This window comes from Hemicordylus capensis, chromosome 1 (assembly GCF_027244095.1).
Source record: "Hemicordylus capensis ecotype Gifberg chromosome 1, rHemCap1.1.pri, whole genome shotgun sequence".
NCBI classification, from domain to species: domain Eukaryota; kingdom Metazoa; phylum Chordata; class Lepidosauria; order Squamata; family Cordylidae; genus Hemicordylus; species Hemicordylus capensis.
The window spans coordinates 198,933,712-198,952,164 of record NC_069657.1 but is presented as its reverse complement, the minus strand read 5'-3'; the positions used below and the strand labels follow the sequence as shown (position 1 = coordinate 198,952,164).

Below are 18,453 nucleotides of genomic sequence, written 5' to 3'. Positions count from 1 at the left end.
CAGCTAAAAACTACCTATTAAGTTACTGCATGTTTGGGAGTCTGCTGACAGCACTTCCTGAAAAGCAAGTGAGTTGATTTAGGGGAGAGGCCTTTGAGTTCAGGTAAAAAGATGGCATCCAGAAAGATGAGGGACGATTTCCTATAGTTGCTTGGATCCAATACTACATCTCTGGCCAATGCCAAGAAGGAGGGTATCTTCTTCCTAGGCCAAGCATCCAAAGGAGCAGGGGTAGCAAAACCCAACCGGTCCACTTTAATCTTATCTGAAGAATTAAGTGTTTACCTTAGGAGGCTGATGCCAAATGCAATAGCCTTTTAAGGGTCCCACGAGATTTTCTTTTGTTAAGTTTACAATCAGGAGGTGATCTGCCTCCTCTCTTGCTGGCAGAATTGCATACTATATAGAGATTGCTGCCTCTTCAGTCTGTCGTAGGCCAGAGTCTGTTTTAATTCATTTTTTTAAAAGGGAGGGGCACCAGGTCAGCGACGATCCTGGCGCGAGTAAAGAAAGCGCCCGGTCAGTCACCCTCGAAGGAAGTTGGCGGGAACTGACGTTTCGTAGACGGGGCGGCTCTAGAATCCAACCAGCCCACTTCCCGCCGGGGAGAACTACCGTCAGCCGCCGCCTCTTTCCATCCCTCCTTGCTTAATATTCCGTAACAACAATAATAAGACAGTCAGGTTTTTAAAACTGACATTTCCGCTCCAGGAGGGCCAGGCTACCCATTGCTCTGTGGGGAGGCGGATCTGATACTCAGAGGAGGGTGAAGGGGGCGTTGGTGGGGAATGGAGCTAGTGAAGGCAACAGAGAGATCGGAGCCTAGAGGGAAGCCGCCTGTCCTTTCATTTGCTGCAGTCAAATGCATCTGGGCAGCGAAGTCGCCGGTAGCAGAAATCAGAGTTGCCTCTTGCCGGTGACCTTGCTGCACTTGAGCGAGAAGAAAGAAAAGGCCTGGTTAATTAGCTCCCTTAGCGCCCTCCCCTTCCTAAACATAAGTCTCTCCTGTAAGTTAATGGGAAATGCACACAATACATGTCCAGGAGGTAAGCGATCACCCACCCACCCGCACAGGTTTTACCGACAGAAGGCCACGATCTCCTAAGCATACCTTCCAAGTCGTCCCGTTGAACGTGCTGGACTTTTGAGAAGGCATGTTTAGAATCGGGCTGCAAGTGGCACTGGGAGATTATGGGGTTTGGGGCGGAGGTTGTTTTGGTTTTTTGTTTGCAGCCCTATAACGCCGGGTTTAAAAAAAAAAACCAGTGGTTCTAATAGGGTTACTCTGGAGTAAGTGGCAGTCCAATATGCCTGAAAGAAGGGAGTTGGGGACAAAAAAGAGTTTTCTTGTGGAACTTGGCAGTGGGTCTTGAAGGGTAAAAGGTAAAGTGTGCCGTCGAGTCGGTGTCGACTCCTGGCAACCACAGGGCTCTGTGGTTGTCTTTGGTAGAATACAGGAGTACCGAACCAGCATTAGAAACAGATCGATTTCTCTGGGTCAACTATCCCATAGCAACTTTAGCCCCATCCGACATGAAAGATGTTAGCAGCTGGAAATGTCTGTAGACCAAATAATCACACTTTTGATTGATTGTTAGCAGTGCAGTGGAGCCCGCAAATAGCTTCATCTGTGACCTTGTGTTTAAACCAACTTGACTACATGAGATGTCAGCCGCTTGGACGGGTTGTGGATCGCAGACGGGGTCAATGCACAGTTAATGAGGAATTACGCGTGAGATTTAGGATTTCCGGGCCGTTTGGAGGAAGTGTGTGGCCAATATTTTACAGCCTACCCTTTCCTTCCAAATGCTCTGGTTTTGATGGGCCAGTATGGAGTTGGGAGGTTGGGCGCCTCCGCTCTTGCGAAAGGACAGAGAAACAGTTGAATTCGACTGCTGCCTGCCACTTGGGAAACGCGAATTTAAATGAGGAGGAAGAAGACGCTGAGCTGCGGCTTTCCCCTTTCTTCCGTTCTCTAGCCAATAATCTATGGAGAACTTGGGCCAGCTTTTGTAGCCCGAAGGAAGGGCCTCTTTTTGTTGACGAGAGGTTGTCAGTTCTTAGAGAGGTGCTCCGAAGAAGATATGAATATATACTATTCTAATTCTCCGTTTAGTTTATAGTCTGCTAAGGGAAGAGGGAGGGGAAAATCAGCCGAGAGCTTTAAATTTTAGATGGCGAAGAGGAATAAATTATTACTAATTGAAAAGTAAATAAACAGGTGACTTTTCAGCTCAGATTCCCTCTTGGATCGTTACAATAAATATCCCCGAAGGAAGCTCTCTATTTATGTTGTCATTGATTAATTCTCGCTACCTCATTTGATTTCGATTTAGAACGATTTGATTCTAATTTAATTAGCATGTAATTTGGATGTACATAATTACTGTAATTATGACATTCAGGTAAGGCAGCTTTAGGCTGAAAGGCAATTTAAAAAAAATAAAATAAAATTTCGCCCCCCTCCCCTAGCAAAACCCTACTTTGTAGTAGGGAATGGACAAGGACTTTGCGCCCTGCTATCCAAGTAGTAATTAGCACATCTTGGAAACAGGCAGCGCTGGGAGATGGATATTCAACCAGCAGCGAGGCAAAAGCCCAAAGCTCATTCGGCTGCGCCAGGAGAGCTGCTGGCGGCGGAGAGGCGGAGCCTGCTGGGTAACCGATCGGGCATGTTTACATAGATGACCGCACCAAATCGCTCAGGGCTCCCGCTGGCCTCCCCTCTTGGCTTGGTGGGAATCAAAGGGCTGAGCTGCGGTTAAATCCTCTTGGCTTTCTGGAGTGGGCGGGGGTACAAGGCTGCTGTGATCTTTCCGAGCCACTCGCCTTCCGTGACTTATATTTACAGTGCGACTGTGCAAGGAAGAGTGAGTCTTCACACGAGTGGGTGGGGGTTGCCTCTCAATCAAACGGGGACCAGGCAGGCATTCGGTTTCATCTCCACCACCAACATGGGATTCTGAGCGCTTGAAACAGGGCAGGAAAACTGGGTCGGAAGGAATCCGTTCTCAGTATTTTTAGTAGAAGCAGACGCCGCGGTCTTTGTACTGAAGGTTTGATCTCAAGCCAAGTTTTTGGCCGATTATCTACCCCGCCGTAGCCGCCCTTTCGCCCCCCCACCCCGCGCCACTCATTCTCCGAAAACGCCGTGACGGCAGCGTTCAGATGTCTTACTCTAGAGGAATTAACACTCTCTGTTTCAGTGAAAGCCGAAGCGAATGAAACGACCTAAGCGCCTACACCAAGCTGAGGACTGTTAATGAGCACCACCCGTCTAAGGGAGCCGGAGTCACATTTCCTAGCTAGAACCCTCGAACTGGTAGGGTTGGGGAGAAGGAATTATCACATATTAGGCCATTTCCCCCGAATTCTTGGGGCGTTTTGACTCGCGAGGCTCAGATCGGCGTAAATCTATCCGAAACGCGACCCCCAACTCTGGGAGAAAGACATCACATTTAATAACAAAGTTAACAAGTGGCGCGTATGCAAAGAAGCTGACATGAGCCTTTTTACCCTGGTCTTGCTTGCAAATGTCCTTAAGACAGGGATTACCAACGCGTCTGAAGAAATCTGAAAGAGCTCTAAAGATGAGCTGACACACACGAATAGAAGGATGGAAGTAAACGGTACAATAGGTTCAACCGCGAATTATGTTATCAGAAATGAACGAATTTCGCAAACAAATACACACAATGCGCACCCATCAAAAATTCAGTCCTCTCTGTTGCATGGTAGATTTCGAGGTGCTGAATTGTACTTGCCTGAAGAGGGCTTTAATCTTAATGCTTATTGAGAATAATACAGAGCGTGGCTGCAATAGCGGGTAAAACTGCTTCCGGAATGAATCAAAGGTCCTTCTAGACCTACAGCCTCTAGATGGCGCCAAATAGTCAAAAATTATAAGGCAACCCCCCTTTTTTCCTCCTCTCCTCTTCTCAAAGGACTCAAAAGTGACTGTCAAACATAAAAGCAAATCAGAGTTTTCAGTTTTTTTAATATGTTAAGAATGTTATTCCTTAAGAAAATTTGTAGCTAAATTATTCTCACTTAAAATAAACACTTAGTATACCAATTATCCAAATAGGCCGGATTTTCTGTAAAATTTTCTTCATCTGCATTTTTGGAATGTGGAAAAGAATCCTGAGTGAATACAGATAACGGCTGCAAATAAATTAGAGATTAAATAAACTTGCCATGTGCGGATTAAAAAAACACAACGAAAATCATCAGCTGTCTCGTTATACCAGGACGAACACCGTAAAAACTTTACAGAGAAAACCAACAAATTATATAGCTATACTTACTTAATATAAAACTTCTAGTAACTAGCACGGGGGAGGACAGATTCCCTGCAGAATCAGACAGGCATCAAATGCCCCTTATTGAGTATGCCCCTTATCCTCCACTCTGGAGGATGCCCCCCTGGTACCCACCGGAAGTAACCACACCGAATATACGAAAAGTGCACATCGCCGCTTGGACCCCCTTCCTCGGGTTGTCTACTCAGACTGAAGCGATCCACTTCAGTCGAGAAGTGTTTTCCAATCGTGTTCACAATATCAAGCCATTTAAACCCTCTAGGACTGCTTTCAACCCAATCCCCTGGATACTGGTGCCGATTCCGGGAGACTCCAGGCCAGTCCTGGGGAGTTGGCAATCCCACCCCTCCCTCGTCTTAATTTGCCGAGGGGGGAGGAGGAGAGAAATAATTCTAAAACGTTCCTCTTTCCTAAAACATTTATACCGTGGAAACAGCCCCTTTCCTCTTTCCGGTATGGTCCTCCTGAGGCTTTCAGATTTCCAGCCTCCCGCTAAAGCAATGGCGTGTCTTTCAGCAAGTAAGGTTAAAAACACACAAACCAATGCTCTGTCCTGTCCTCTTTCCTTGTAGTGCTTCCCTTGTAGTGCTTCATAGGCATCAAAGGTCTGTAACACGGAGATCGTACAATTATCGCCAAAAAAAAAGAGTGTGTGTCTCTTAACCCTCCCCCCACCCAAAAAACGAGAAAGAAAGAAAGAAAGAAAGAAAGAAAGAAAGAAAGAAAGAAAGAAAGAAAGAAAGAAAAGTAAACCCCCTTCCTGGTTTCCTCAAGTTAAACCGCCCGCCTCTGCCGCTCAAAAGTTTCCTCTCTTCATTTCTGGGGAGTCTGTCAGTGATGGACGTTTTCTGACCTGAAGGGGCAAAAGGCAATGCAAAGAGGTCCTTGATCATTGAGCTGAGAATTAGAACCCTGGCCTGGCAGAAACTGGACCGAGATGAGAGCCTTTGATCTGTTTTATTACAGATTGGAAACAAAGCTGACTTCTGCCCAACACCCAGGGAGAACACATTCCTCAGAAAGCCCACAACAACAGCACCACTGACCGCGGGGGGCGGGAGGAGAGAAGCCGCATCCTGTAGCTCATAAAGCTTTCTGTTTACTTTGCCCCTGTTCGAGCGTGTCCTCTCTCCCCGCTGTCCTTGTCTTCCTCTCCTCCGAAGCCCCACGGTGAACATACCCCAAAGCAAATGCCCACGGATTCTGGAGACCGCGACGGGGGCGGGGGAGAAGATTGGATGTACATACACTTAAATGCTTCTTTTCCCGCCGTACACAAACTTAAGCTCACAACAAGAGGATAAAACATATCAGCATGAGACACTAGAGGAGGAAGACAGTGAGTGGAGACCGCTCTCGACCCACGCCTCTAAAGGATTTAGGCAAAATGATTGCCAACAAAACAAAAACCAGCCTGAAATTGCATTTCCAACATTCCTTATCAGCCCTTGTGTCCCAACCTGCTCTCAGTGTCCAGTTTGTGCCCCTATTAGAGAAACAATCTAGTCCCCGTTTCTGTGACTGCATTTCACCACAATTACCGGGGAAAGCTAAATACGAGTCCTACTAGACACAACAGATGTTTTTATTCAGGGCTTCTTCAGTCTAGATTGCGGCTGCCAGCAAAATCCGTTTCCTGGATAATGTTTTTAGAAATTTGCATGTCCAGCGTTGTAAAGGTTTCAAATATGTTTTAGCCTTTCATCCTGCAATGTGCAATCTAAATTAACTTTTTTCCTCCTCCCTCTCCCCTAGTCTCTCTTTTCCTCTTAAAGTAGCGCAATTATCTCATTGGAACGATTTTCCCTTTTAAAAGATATACTGTGACTGTTAAGTTGGTGGTCAGAAGACAAAGGGAGTGAAAATAATTTTCATTTCAATAATTGCCTTCTGGTCAATTTAACTGTGCCTTATTTTGAAAGAACCAGTCTAAATGAGATTCCTGTCCCAAATGTGTTCCCAGGCCTTATCCCAGCCTTTAATTATTCCTGAGGTTTTTTTTTTCCTTCAGAATAAGACGCTGCACTGAGTAATCACAAAGAAGTCAGAGAGCATCCTTGAACCTTTTCAATAGCAGAGCCACTGATATTCAAATAACATGCAAGGACCATTTGACTGCATGGGGGACATAAGCATTTCCAATTCACTATTTGCATAGATCAACTGTCTTTTGAAAAGGAAAGGAGCAGTTGTCTTCCATAACATTAAAAAGCTCAGTTATCAAATCAAGTGCTTAGTTTGGGAGGCTTTTAAAACGTTTACATTTTATCTCAGGTTGCCCTTTACCGTTTGACATGCAAATTTGGTGCAGTTAATTTAGACAATTAAAAGGATCTTCAAGGGAAGCTTTGTCACCGAGAATATTCTGAGGGTTTTCCCCGTGGACCAGCTGAGATAAAGTTGGCCAGAACAAATGATGTCTAGGAGATTAATTAGATATTTGATAAGACATGAATCTCTAATAAGGGAATACAAGGCACAGGGGGGCTGCTCTGTGCTCCAAGTCAAAATTAATAACATTTAACAAGATTTTCATTTAGGCATGAAATGTCTTTTCCGGAGTATTGACTCTAGCGATTTATTCCCCCGAGATTGCCTTCCTCTAACCTGGGCAACCTTGTTCGCGACTTAACAGACTCAATTTTTAATAAATATTTGCTTGGCCCAGGTTTATCATAAGCCCCCTTAAAGGCAATTTATGAAAATCTTGTTCGGGAGTCCGAACAAGATTTTGATAAATAAAATAATATTAATAAAATCAAATCATATTCCAAGATTATTTTCTCTGTCAAGGGAGGCGTTTTCAGTCTTTTAACAAGAGACCAGTCGCTTCAGCAAGTTAGATTTCCGTAAGGTAGTATCAGATCTTCCAAGGGCACAATCCATTTCAATCAATGGGAATTTGTCCCTGACTTCCATCGAATTTGGACTGCAATACTAAAATCATATTCTTAAAAAGGTTTGACTCATTTAGATGTCGGGGTTCTACCTGATGGTAGATCCTTAGCATTAATGGTGTTAAATATTGTAATTCTAATTAAATATATTTAACATTTGAATCCGATTCTATATATATATCAAGATGAAAGGTCTAAGAGGCAGGCGGATTGCAATACTACTACTACTACTAATAATAATATAATAAATGAAAGACAATTGATTTGTGGGACTGGGGAAAAAACAAAAACCTAGAATGCGTTGTTCAGAGTCCTTTAATAATACCAAAATGAAAATATTATGTCAAGAATGTTTTTTCCAATACAGATAACGCATTTAATTTCTTTAAACAACCTTAACTTACTGGTGTGAGTGAAATGTTAACTCAACATTTTAAATATCTTTTACATATATACTGACCTCCACAAAGTGCATCAGAAATAATAATAATAATAATAATAATTTAAAAAACTCCCCTGATTTTCAAGAATTCACCCCAAAAAAGAATTCAGAATGGACATTTACAAGGGAAAAAAAGAGAACACGTGTATGTGTATTTTTGGAACCCTATTTATACATATGCTTTATGAATTACAGAGAAACTGTCTCAGACGTTTTCCAGTTTAATTTCTCACCTTGAGCCTTTGTGTGTGTGTGTGTGTTTGTGTGTGTGTGCGTGCGTGCGTGCGCAAAGGACGATTTCTCCTTTTCCAATATTAAATATAAAAGCGTCGTTGAAGATTTCGTCAAATACGACTCGCTTTAGTCTGCAGTAGGTTTATACGTGTAGCTATATTATAATAATCCACTCCAAAGGGCTGCGTCGTGCTGCTGAGGGGGAAGGGTGGTTGTTTTGTTTTTCTCTCTGTTTAGTCTGCTTTTCAGAGAGGGGCGTGTGTAATCTCCAGCCGCTTCTATTGCTCTCCGTCTGGAAGGTAAGGTCGTGTTTTATTGTTGTGGGTGGGTGGTTGTTTTGTCTGCGTCTCTGCCCTCAGAGCTGGGTTCAAGTCTCACTGTCTCTCCAACAGTCTAAAAGCGCGCCCTTTTGAATGACACATCACTTTTTCCTCCCACTCCCACCCCTTTCCCAGGTAAAGAAGAGCAAAGAGTGGCGGTACTGGGGATGACTTTTGCTCCCACCTCTCCGCGCACGCATTCTTTCTCCCGCTCTCTCCTTTTGCGCTCCCCCCCTTCTCTTTTTGGCGCGCCCCTGTCCCGCCAAAACTTCTCCCGCCGCCGCCACCCCCTCTCCCTAGGAGTCGTTCGGCCCTGCTGTGGAGTCCTTGCCTCGCGCCTCGTGCAAGATGAGGTCTGGGGACTCGGACCTGGGCGTCTCCAAGTTGCTGGCGTCCGTGTCGCTGTCGCTTCCCTTTTTGCCCCCGCCTCCCCCGTTGTGCGTTTTAATGTGTTTGCTCAGGTGGTCGCTGCGCATGAAGCGCTTGTTGCAGACCGGGCAGGCAAAGCGCTTCTCGCCGGTGTGAGTCCGCAGGTGCCGCTGGAGCTCGTCGGAGCGCGTGAAGCGCTTGCCGCAGAAGAGCCAGTTGCAGACGAAGGGCCGCTCGCCCGTGTGCCAGCGCAGGTGCGCCTTGAGGTGCGACGTCTTGCCGTACACCTTGCCGCAGCCGGGGATGTGGCAACTGTGCAGCCCTTTGCGCCTCAGGCTCGCACCCGCCGGCCCTAACCGCTCGGCTTCCTGGCAGTTCGGGCAGTCACAAGTGGCCCTCCCAGAGTAGCGCCGGGCGGAGCGCGCCGAGCCTCCCCCAGCGGCCGCAGCAGCCGCGGCCCCGGAGATCATGGCGCTGGCGGCCGCCACAGCGGCGCTGGAGTCCGTGTAGGAGGGCAGGACGGGCTTGAAGCCCTCCTGAGTAAGCAGGTGCTGACTGGTGGAGAGCAGGTGCGAGGCAGCAGTGGAGCCCAGGCCGGTGGAGCTGAATGCCGAGTGCGTGAGGGAGCTGAAGTCGGCCGGGTTGTAGGTGCCCAGCTGAGAATGCAGGGAGGCCTGGGGGGCGCCCGAGTGCAGCGAGCTTTGCAAGCCCCCGGCAGGGTTCTGCACCTCGAGCCACGAGCCGGGGTTAGTGTGCACGTCCCACCACGACGAAGCTGCCCCGTTGGCCACCTCGCCCGCCGCCAGCGTGGAGTGGAAGCCGGACTTGTACCACGACTCGTAAGGGTGCGCCATGCCCACCCGCGGGTACAGGCTCTCCGCCGCCGAGCTGTGCACTTTGGAGATGAAGGCCGACTGCCCGCCGGGCTCCTGAGGGGACACTCCTGCAGCAGCCGCCGCCGCCGCCGAGTTGGAAAAGAGGCCGCTGTAATCGCTGCTGAAGGCCGACGACGTGGGCGAGGTGGAAGCCAGGCAGAAGGCGCTGTTGGCCGTGCCACTGCCACTGGCCAGGCCGCTGGAGCCGCGGCTGGAGGCCACCGTGAAGCCGGACAGGCTGGAGCCCAGGTTGCAGCTCGATGTGGAGCGTTTCCAGGGGTGGAAGCTCCCCTTGGCGAAGGCGCTCGACTCCGGCAAGGTGGTCAGCGGGCTGGTGTTGCCGATCTTATTGCAGGTGGCGGCCAGCATGGCCAAGGGTGTGGTTCCAAATCGTGGCTCTTCCTGTGGGAGAGACACAAAACGAGCCTGTCACTACCTCGCCCCAAGCTCCTCACCAGGCAGACACAACAGTCACGACCCAGCTTCCTTCATCCGCAGAGGAGGCCACAAAAGCGGCCAACACAAAACTGTCCTCGCCAAAAGTTGCGCGCAGTGTATTCGGGGTTTGGGGTTTCGTTTCGTTTCGTTTTTTAACAAAAGAAAAAAAAACTCCCGTTCCATTCCATCCTGTCCCTGCTTCAATCCAAATTTATGACTTCCTCCCTGCCACTTTTCAGGGAGTTTACTACGCTTAAGAGAACGCTGTAAACCGAAATTAAATGCCGAGAATCCACAACACCCTGTAGCAGTCACAACGCAAGCAGCAACGAAAGCACACGATTTAAAACGCACACAGACACACACACAGACACACACACCTGCTTTTTCTTAATGACTGTCAAGGGAGAACAGAGATTGTCGCCCTGACCCCTTCCCCCTCTTTTTGTAGTGTTAGCGGTTAAAGCACACGAAGACGCCAAAGGAGGGAAGGAAAGCAAAACTATGCGCTCTCTAAAGCCAAATTAAGAGCAAGGTGTCTTGCAAAGCGAAGCTGCAGACAACGTAAACACGGCGAACGATGCCGGTAAATCTGAGATTGCGGAGGAAGCCATTGCAACGTAGCAAATTTCAGAAAGGGGGGAGGGGCAATTGTACCAGGACAAGTCAAAGACGCGAGCAAAAAGAATCGTCGACAGCAATGGGATTTGAAGAGCCGCCTCCATAAGACCAGCTTTAGTTTTCCCCTTCCGATTGCATCCTTTCGCCCCGCAAAGCACCACCACAAACCGCTTGCTGCCGCTGTAATAAAAATATGAGCCGTCCATTCGGAGAGCTATGCCCGGGGGAAAGAACTCTACAAGGAAACCTGTGTTCCGTGGGCAGAGAAGCTTCTCCCGACTTACCCCAAGTATAGACGTAGCCATAGCCAAGTCGCTCGGCTGGGTGACGGGCTCGCAAGCGGGGCTCTGCTTTGCGCGCAGACTGGCGAGTTTGCGCGACGTCCTCCCAGCTCCCCGCTGTACTCCACTTCCACTAAGTACACTCCTGGCTCTGGACGGCTAAACTCAGCCTAAGTGTGGGGAGCGCCTGCTTTGAAGTACCGCTGGCTGGGACTCTCGCCCAATGAGGGTGGAGAAAGAACAAGCAGGAGTTGCCCCGCAGCCAATCAGAAACTTGGAGGTGCAAGAACCAGGGCTCTGGGCGCGTGCCAGTCAAAGGCATAAGGGGGGGGGATCTCAGCAGTGTGCTTTGGTCTTTTAAAAGCATTATATTGCAATTAAAAAAATTTAATTAAAAAATTAAAACCTAGGTTTAAATATTGTTCAGGTTGTGACAGGAGATATATAGAGATGACACTTTCGCTTTCACTACCCATTTCGGGGTGGCGGTACAAAGGGCAGGGGAGAATGGTAGAATGCAACCTGATTTTTTTGTAATTCAGATTTATTTTCTCTTTCATTCGATTTTTGCCTTTGAACTCCGAACATTACGCAGTCCATTAATTACCCCATTGCTTTATCTTAAGTGTTTCATTAAAAATGCAGTGTGTCCCCCCCCCCCCGCGCAACACACACACGGAAATGAATTTACTCCACAGGCCTTCAGTCATCTTAGTTTTTGTGGGACACCATAATGTACAGCATCATACACATTTCAAGACAAGCGTTTGGAAAGCCACAAGCGAAGAACTTATTCAGATTTTCCTTAAGTTTTTATCAGTGGTTTAAATTTTCCATGCACTATACATCTGTTTGTTTCAAGGAGAATACACACACACACACGCATACTAAGGGTCATTTTGTGATATTTCTCCTCTACCTGCAAATAGCCGGTATATGCTAATATACCTGGCGAAAAGTCTAAACTAACGCCAAGTCTGCAGTCTGCTCGGAGCATTTTTCTAATCCCCAGGGATCTCGTAGGGGAAAATACCCTGGGGCTTATCTTCCTCTCCTGTACACCAAACATACACGCACTTTCGCACACCCCAAACGCACAAGAAGTTATATGATATTACTTCATCTGCTCCCTGCCTAGGTCAAATCCTGTCAGCTTCACCACCCATAGCACCGCAGCTCTTTTGATTTGACCTTATGCCAAGTGCCATATTCCTGGAAGAAATTACTTCAAACTCACCCGTTCCGAGGCCGGGCGAAAGATCAACTTTTTAACAACAACAACAACAACAAAACCTTGAGCTGTTATCTGCAATGCTGAGGTTATTCCCACATGTATGTTTGTCTCCCTGCGGTTATGAGAAATGGGGATGGGAACGTAGGGAGGAAAACTCAGTCTTCCTGCTAAATCTTCCTTTCTGCCGCATCTGCTACACCCGAACCTCCCCAGTTCGAGGATGCAAAATACACGTGGTTCAAAGCCAAGGAGGAGGAATCACGATTTCTCCCCCCCCCCACCCCACCGCCGCCCGCTTTCCTTATGTCATCATTAAGAAGCGCGCACACGCACACACACGCACACACATTAAAATAAGAACAGCATTTTGTGGCCTAAATGTCCTATACGCAAGATTCACTTGCTAAGCGATGCCCGCCAACAAGGGCTGCGATGTAGCTCCACGATTCTTTCTTGCAGCGCTTTAGCTTGTCAAGCGTTTCGTTTGGGATGGAACACATTCTAGATTTGTGGTAGTAGGAGTAAATCCGTGTTATTCCCCCCCCCCCATGCCCCATATATTTCCAGGACAACTTAATGTGGGATGGGGTTTGTGACGAGGGAAAGGGAGGGCTGAGAACTCGACTAGCAAAGGATGTGTCCTGAGCTCATCCGAGACCTTAGGAGCGGCGAGTCTATCCCAGGGGTGTGTGTGTGTGTGTGTGTGTGTGTGTGTGTGTGTGTGTGGCCAATTTGGCCAAAGCTATTGAAAAGCGATTGTGGAGGGGATCCAGCAGCCCGAGGGAGTCCCACATCCTGCCAGAAACCTTCTCCCAACAGGTGACAGTCTCCTCCAGCCCTCTTTGCAGGGAGGGAAGGAGATGTGCGCTCCTCTTTATTTATAGAAAACCCGCCGTTGCATTTACTAATCGAGGTGATTGCTAAGTGGCATTGAGGCGTTTCTGGCCAACCAGGGGGCAGCTCGGGGAGGAGAAACGGAGATTCTTCTCCCACCCTCTCTTTAAGGAAGGCTGACAAAGTGATAAATAAAATAATCCCCCTATACCAATTGGCAGTGGGGGATTGTTGCTTTGTTTTGTTTTAATCACTCATCTTCAACCGACGTCTGAGGGCACCCACAACAACAGCTTTACCCACCCAATCCGCTGCTCACATTTCTCCCTCCACACCCAAACACACGCTGTTTCCCCAAACCTAATTACATTTTTTCCGCCTTGTTTTTAGACACACAGGATGGCGTGCATTACACGTATTAATCCAACAGTTATTTCTAGTAAATAAAAGTAAGTGAAATTGACTGGAACAGGGTGTTACGTCTGAAAGGGAGGGAAGGCATCCAATCCTGGTGGAAAAGGGAAAATCTCTAGTCCCAAATATTTAAGGGGGGTCAAGCATTTTCTGTCAGATTTCTTCATACTCCAAAAATCTAGTTTTTAAACAAAGATCAGCGTGTTATGCTGAAGTGTTGAGCTGACTGCTAAAACATTTGGGGGGGATAATGACAATGTAACAAAGGCCCTGGTTTGGAGTGAATCATCACCCTTTTAAAAGTTAAAGCAATTTTCAGGAGAATGGCTTTCAGCAACCGCTTTACATTATTCAAAACGGCCAAATAATGCTCTATTATAGCGCCTGAATGCTGCCAGTCAGCCCATAAGTGCAATTTGTGCAAAGGCTCGGTGCCTTATCTCTACTTCTTTATAAAGAGGTGAATATAAAACAATTTCTTCCAAACCCAGACAGAGAGCACGAAAATTGCTTCCCTTTCTGCAATCAGGGCAATTTAACTGGAGTGCAATTAGCACTATTAAATGTCGATTCTGCATAAACAAATCTGACTAAGAAGCGAAAGTGGGGTGAGAACCTCATATAAACTGAAACTGATTTTTTAAAATTATGTATCCGGGTCCTTTACAATTGATCCGTGACGTTTTTGTCTCGGAATATATTTACATGGTAAATACACGGTGGCTAAATCAACATGCATCTCTCCTTTTTTTTCTCCCTCCCTCCCTTCCTCCCTCCCCCTCCCCCTCCTCCACTCCCTCCCCCCTCCTTCCCGTAAATCTCAATATGAATACTAATAAAGAAGAATGGTCTAATTAAAGGCAACAGTCCTCCTTCCTTTCAGAGAATTTTGTTTCCCAGATCCCCCTTTCCATGGGTCTTTTGATCTATAACAACTCCTAAAGTTGCAATCTTCAGGCGGTAGAACTGCGAAACAATTGGTTCATTAGAGATGATTGGGGGGCTTGAGGGTTCATATTCAAGAGCTTCAGATGAAATGGTGCTTTCGCACAAACGGGGTTTTAGCTATTCCAAACCAATCGATTGAAGAGCAATTGCTGTTAACATACCCCGGGAATCCGAGGATGAGAGACACGCAGTTGACGTGTGTGGAGAAACCCTTTCCAGAAGGGGCAAACACAAGCTCTGCTAATATGGGGGAGGGGGATACTCACATTCCGCCCCCAATCATTTGTACAAATAATTGCATTCTATTTTCCCCCGCCCCATAAGCAACAAGGCTTCCCCTCTCTGAATCTCTCTCTCTCTCTCTCTCTCTCTCTCTCTCTCTCTCTCTCTCTCTCTCTCTCTCTGTCTCAATTATGTTTTTCATTTACATGATACAGAACCCGCCACTGATTTACTGGGGAAGCGCAGAGGGGGGACAAATGTAGAACTTTACTTAAGAAAAGGCTCCCCCTTCTCTTCTCTCGCAGGCTCGCAGCACTAGATAAAGGGGGGGGGGCGGTATGAGGGAGTCTGCATTTGGAGGGGGAGGGGGAGGAAAATCAAGACCCCAGTTTTCGCTCAGAGTCCCGTGCATCCTTTCTTTGCGCTGTAAAGAGTTTGTCATTTGTGGGCAAGGAGAAAGCGCAGCTTTTGAGTAGAGTTAAATCTCATCGCTGTCAAGTTGAGAGAGAGAGAGAGAGAGAGAGAGAGAGAGAGAGAGAGAGAGAGAGAGAGAGAGAGAGAACTAGGGATTAAACTGTTCTGGAAATGAAAGGGAAAATTTTTGCTGCTCTCCATGTGCCCCTGCGCTAATTTTCTCTTTCTGTTTGTTAACACAGCCCACTTTCCCCTTCCGCGGCCATCCCACCCCTTGCAAAAAAGCCCCCCAAAGCTGAAACATTTGGTGGTCGGGGCTTTCATCTCTGGCGGGTTATAGTGGGCAGCTGCCAAGAGACTCGGATCTGACTGGGCTGGGGAAAACCTGAGGGATGAACCCGCTTTTGAAGTGCCTCTCCAGTGCTCCCCAGCCTCCCCGTTGCGAGTTTGGATTTGGCCCACCGACCCCATTTCGATCCCCCGCGGCCCCCGCCCCACTCCTTTCCTCACTTCTCTCTCTTCTCCTGCAGAAGACACGTGAACAATTAAAAGGGAAGACTCTGTTGTGTCAAAGGAAGGTGACTGGATGATGATTTTAATTACTACAATTATTACGGATTATTCAACGAAACGTCTTTAGGCCTGTTTACAGCCCTGGGGGAAGGAAAGCCCATCTTTGGAAAGGGCTGTTTAAGCACCTTTGGCAACTGGGAGGCGTGCCTTCGAGGTTGGAGCTCAACCTTGGCTGGTCCAGCCTGCAGGAGCCAAGCAGCAAGGCCAAGTCCCACCTCCACGAAGCGTCGCCGGGTGCCCACTCACTTCCCTTGGAGAAGAGGGCTGTTTGCTGAGCGCAGAGCATCGCTGGTGGTGCGATTGTTCACCTGAGCTAGCGGCGGAAAGCTACCAGGGCAGTGCGCAGGTATAATTGAGCGGAGGGGGCCAAAGAACCTGGCCGCCCCAGATCCTGACGACCCTCCAGCCCTTCCTATTTTCTTCACGATCTCCCTCACTCCGAGGGGCGGCTGCTAGGAAGAGCGGCATGAACATGGCCCCTAGCGATGCCCCTCTAAGACAAGCCTTCCTGACTTCGGGATGCTGGCAAGGCAGAGGGAAGCCCTGGCCGCTAAGGTTGTTTAGGGCAACAGGGCAGTAAACCTTTGGAGATCGCTTTCTCACAGGGCTCCAGCACCTGTAGTACAGCTTGCCCTGGGAAGAAGCACTGGTCTTGACACCCAATTCTCCTCCTCCTCCTCCTCCGGAACTTATTCCTTAGCTTATTCAAGCTTATTCCTTAGGAGCTTAGGAACACAGCAAGCTGCCTTATATGGAGTTAGACCATTGGTCCATCTAACTAATACTGAGTGCGGACTCGTCGTTGCCCGACTCCTGGCAACCAACCACAGAATACAGGAGGGGTTTACCATTGCCATCTCCTGCGCAGTATGAGATGATGCCGCCTTTCAGCATCTGCCTATATTGCTGCTGCCCATATGGCGTTTTCCATAGTCTGGGAAACATACCAGCGGGGATTCGAATCAGCAACCTCTTGCTCGCTAGGCAAGTTACTTCCCCATTGCACCATTAGGTGGCCCAGTATTGTCTAGAGACTACATTATTGTATATTATGTGGACTCTACACTGACTGGCAGTAGCTCTCCAAGGTTTCAGGCGGGAGTTTCCCCCAGCCCTGCCTGGAGATGCCAGGGACTGAACCGGAGACCTTGTGAATGCAAAGCGAATGCTCTACCCCTGAGCTACAGTTCCTTCCCTCCTTCCTGGTTACAGGGACACCGATCTAATTACTGAACTGCAGAGACCAAACGGGACCCACTGCTGTCAGGCAGCCCTGGACCAGTCTCCCCACCTACTGACAGCAACCCATGAAGACGCAAGCACGCCACTGCAGGCAACTCAAGCAAGGGAGCCAGGTCACTTTCTTTAGGGGGAGGCCGAACCCTTTCAGCAAGGGAGAAGAGCGGGGTGGTGACCCCCTCGCCCATCTGTGCATTGGCCCACTCACAAGGGGCTGAGGCTGTTAAGCCCCCTGAAGAGCTGGAAGAAAAGGAAAAGGTGATCTTGTCCCAGACAGGAGAAGTAAAACTAAACGCAATAATAGATCGATCGATCGATAGATAGATAGATAAGAAAAAAGAAGACATGAAACAAAAACTGGGTCCAGAAGAATACAGCTGCTTTTCCTGTAGGAAATCGCTAGATCTGTGTGCAGTTTGGACCCCCTTAGAATTAGCTGTCCAAAACAATCCTGAATTCGAGGAAGATCTTGGTGCGGATTTAAGGGCGGGGCTTGATTTAATCAAGAGTGTGGACAACAGCATCAGCCCGATCCTAGGCGTTAGGAAAGCAGTCCTACTGAGTTGGATGGAACTTATCCCAAGTATATGCATGCATACCTGCAGTAACTCTCTGTGCCCACTGGAATGGTTTTAGTTCTTCCTTACTTGGTGGGGAACCCCAGCTGAATCTCAGAGCTCCGGCCACAACAGCGGAATTAGAATCAGTTAGACAGTAGACAGCGACCTTCAACCCTACGCTTGTCGCTAAGCTTTCTGGGTGACCTTGGGCCAGACACTATATCTTAGCCTAACCTACCTTACAGGGTTGTTGTGATGGTGGAAGTCGTTATACACACTGCGTTATACACGCGAAAAGAGTGTAGGATCAAAATCTGATGGACAAGTAAATTAAACCCTCTTGCTGAAACCTGAAGAGAACCATGTATGTTGTTGCTAGTAGCCTAGACTTTGCTTCGCTCGCTGTATTCTTTCATCTGCTGCCCGGGCCTTGTTTTAGTCATGTTGCGGAAGGCTCAGAAGCTTGGCTTGAAAACTCTCCTCCTGAGGGAACGGAGCTGTTGGCTGGGTTTTCGAAACCGCTGATCTGCTCGCCCAGAACCACTGCAGCGTGTGCCCCAGACTGAATGGGGTGAATTTCAGCACGAAAGAGAGTCCGTCCGTCCGTCCGTCCGTCCATCCTCCTTCCCTCCCAGGTCAGTGGCCAGGTCTTTACTCCTTGTCCTCTTTCCGCGCTATCTGGTCGGCACTGGATCTCAAATCTAAGGTGAATTTCACCTGCGATCGTGAAACTTTCCCCCCTTTCAACAGAAGCGATTACAGTCTTTTTCCTCGTGGTAATTAGGAGTCTATCACAAGCCATGTAACCCAACCATGTAACTTAAACAATATGAATGATTTCTATGGCAAAGAAGTCCCCCGCCCCCTACAGACACACGTTCATGGTACAGTTCCAGAAACCTACCTAGCGCTTGAGGGTCCATCCATCAACCTGTTCTCATCGACAGGAGAAGGCAGGCTGGCTGCTTAGGAAACTTACAAGGAAGGAACGGGGGTGGATGGGGGACGCTGCTGAGAGGGGGAACCCCGGGTTTGCAAGGGGCCCGAGCGCAACCTGATTCTCCTGTCTTTATGGGTCTGGAAGAAGTCAGCGCAGCTTGTCTGCTTGCTTGTTTCCTGTTGAACCAGGAGAGGCCGAACCCTGTGTGTGATTCAAGTCCCGCTTTGTCCAATGGGACTTACTGAGTCCCGAGTAAGCGAGCACTGGGCTGAAATA

General features: G+C 48.2%; 1 protein-coding gene and 1 long non-coding RNA gene across 3 annotated transcripts in view; both read right to left on the bottom strand.

The window, feature by feature from the left end:
• The window catches only part of LOC128332609 (uncharacterized), a 28,092-nt gene extending 15,887 nt beyond the window's left edge, over positions 1 to 12,205 (bottom strand). Inside the window, exon 1 of the long non-coding RNA XR_008310698.1 lies at positions 12,037 to 12,205. This is a non-coding gene — a long non-coding RNA (uncharacterized LOC128332609). The remainder of the gene's footprint in view (positions 1 to 12,036) is intronic.
• The window catches only part of SP9 (Sp9 transcription factor), a 56,162-nt gene continuing 45,225 nt past the window's right edge, over positions 7,517 to 18,453 (bottom strand). Inside the window, exons 1-2 of one of the 2 annotated variants that reach the window (XM_053267050.1) lie at positions 10,803 to 10,976; positions 7,517 to 9,861 (exon numbers count right to left, since the gene is read on the bottom strand). In XM_053267050.1, coding sequence (XP_053123025.1) covers positions 8,512 to 9,861; positions 10,803 to 10,823 — 1,371 coding nt within the window. In that variant the 5' untranslated portion in view covers positions 10,824 to 10,976 and the 3' untranslated portion in view covers positions 7,517 to 8,511. Of the gene's footprint in view, positions 9,862 to 10,802; positions 10,977 to 18,453 lie in introns of those variants that run through there. The other variant, XM_053267060.1, reaches the window with a different exon arrangement.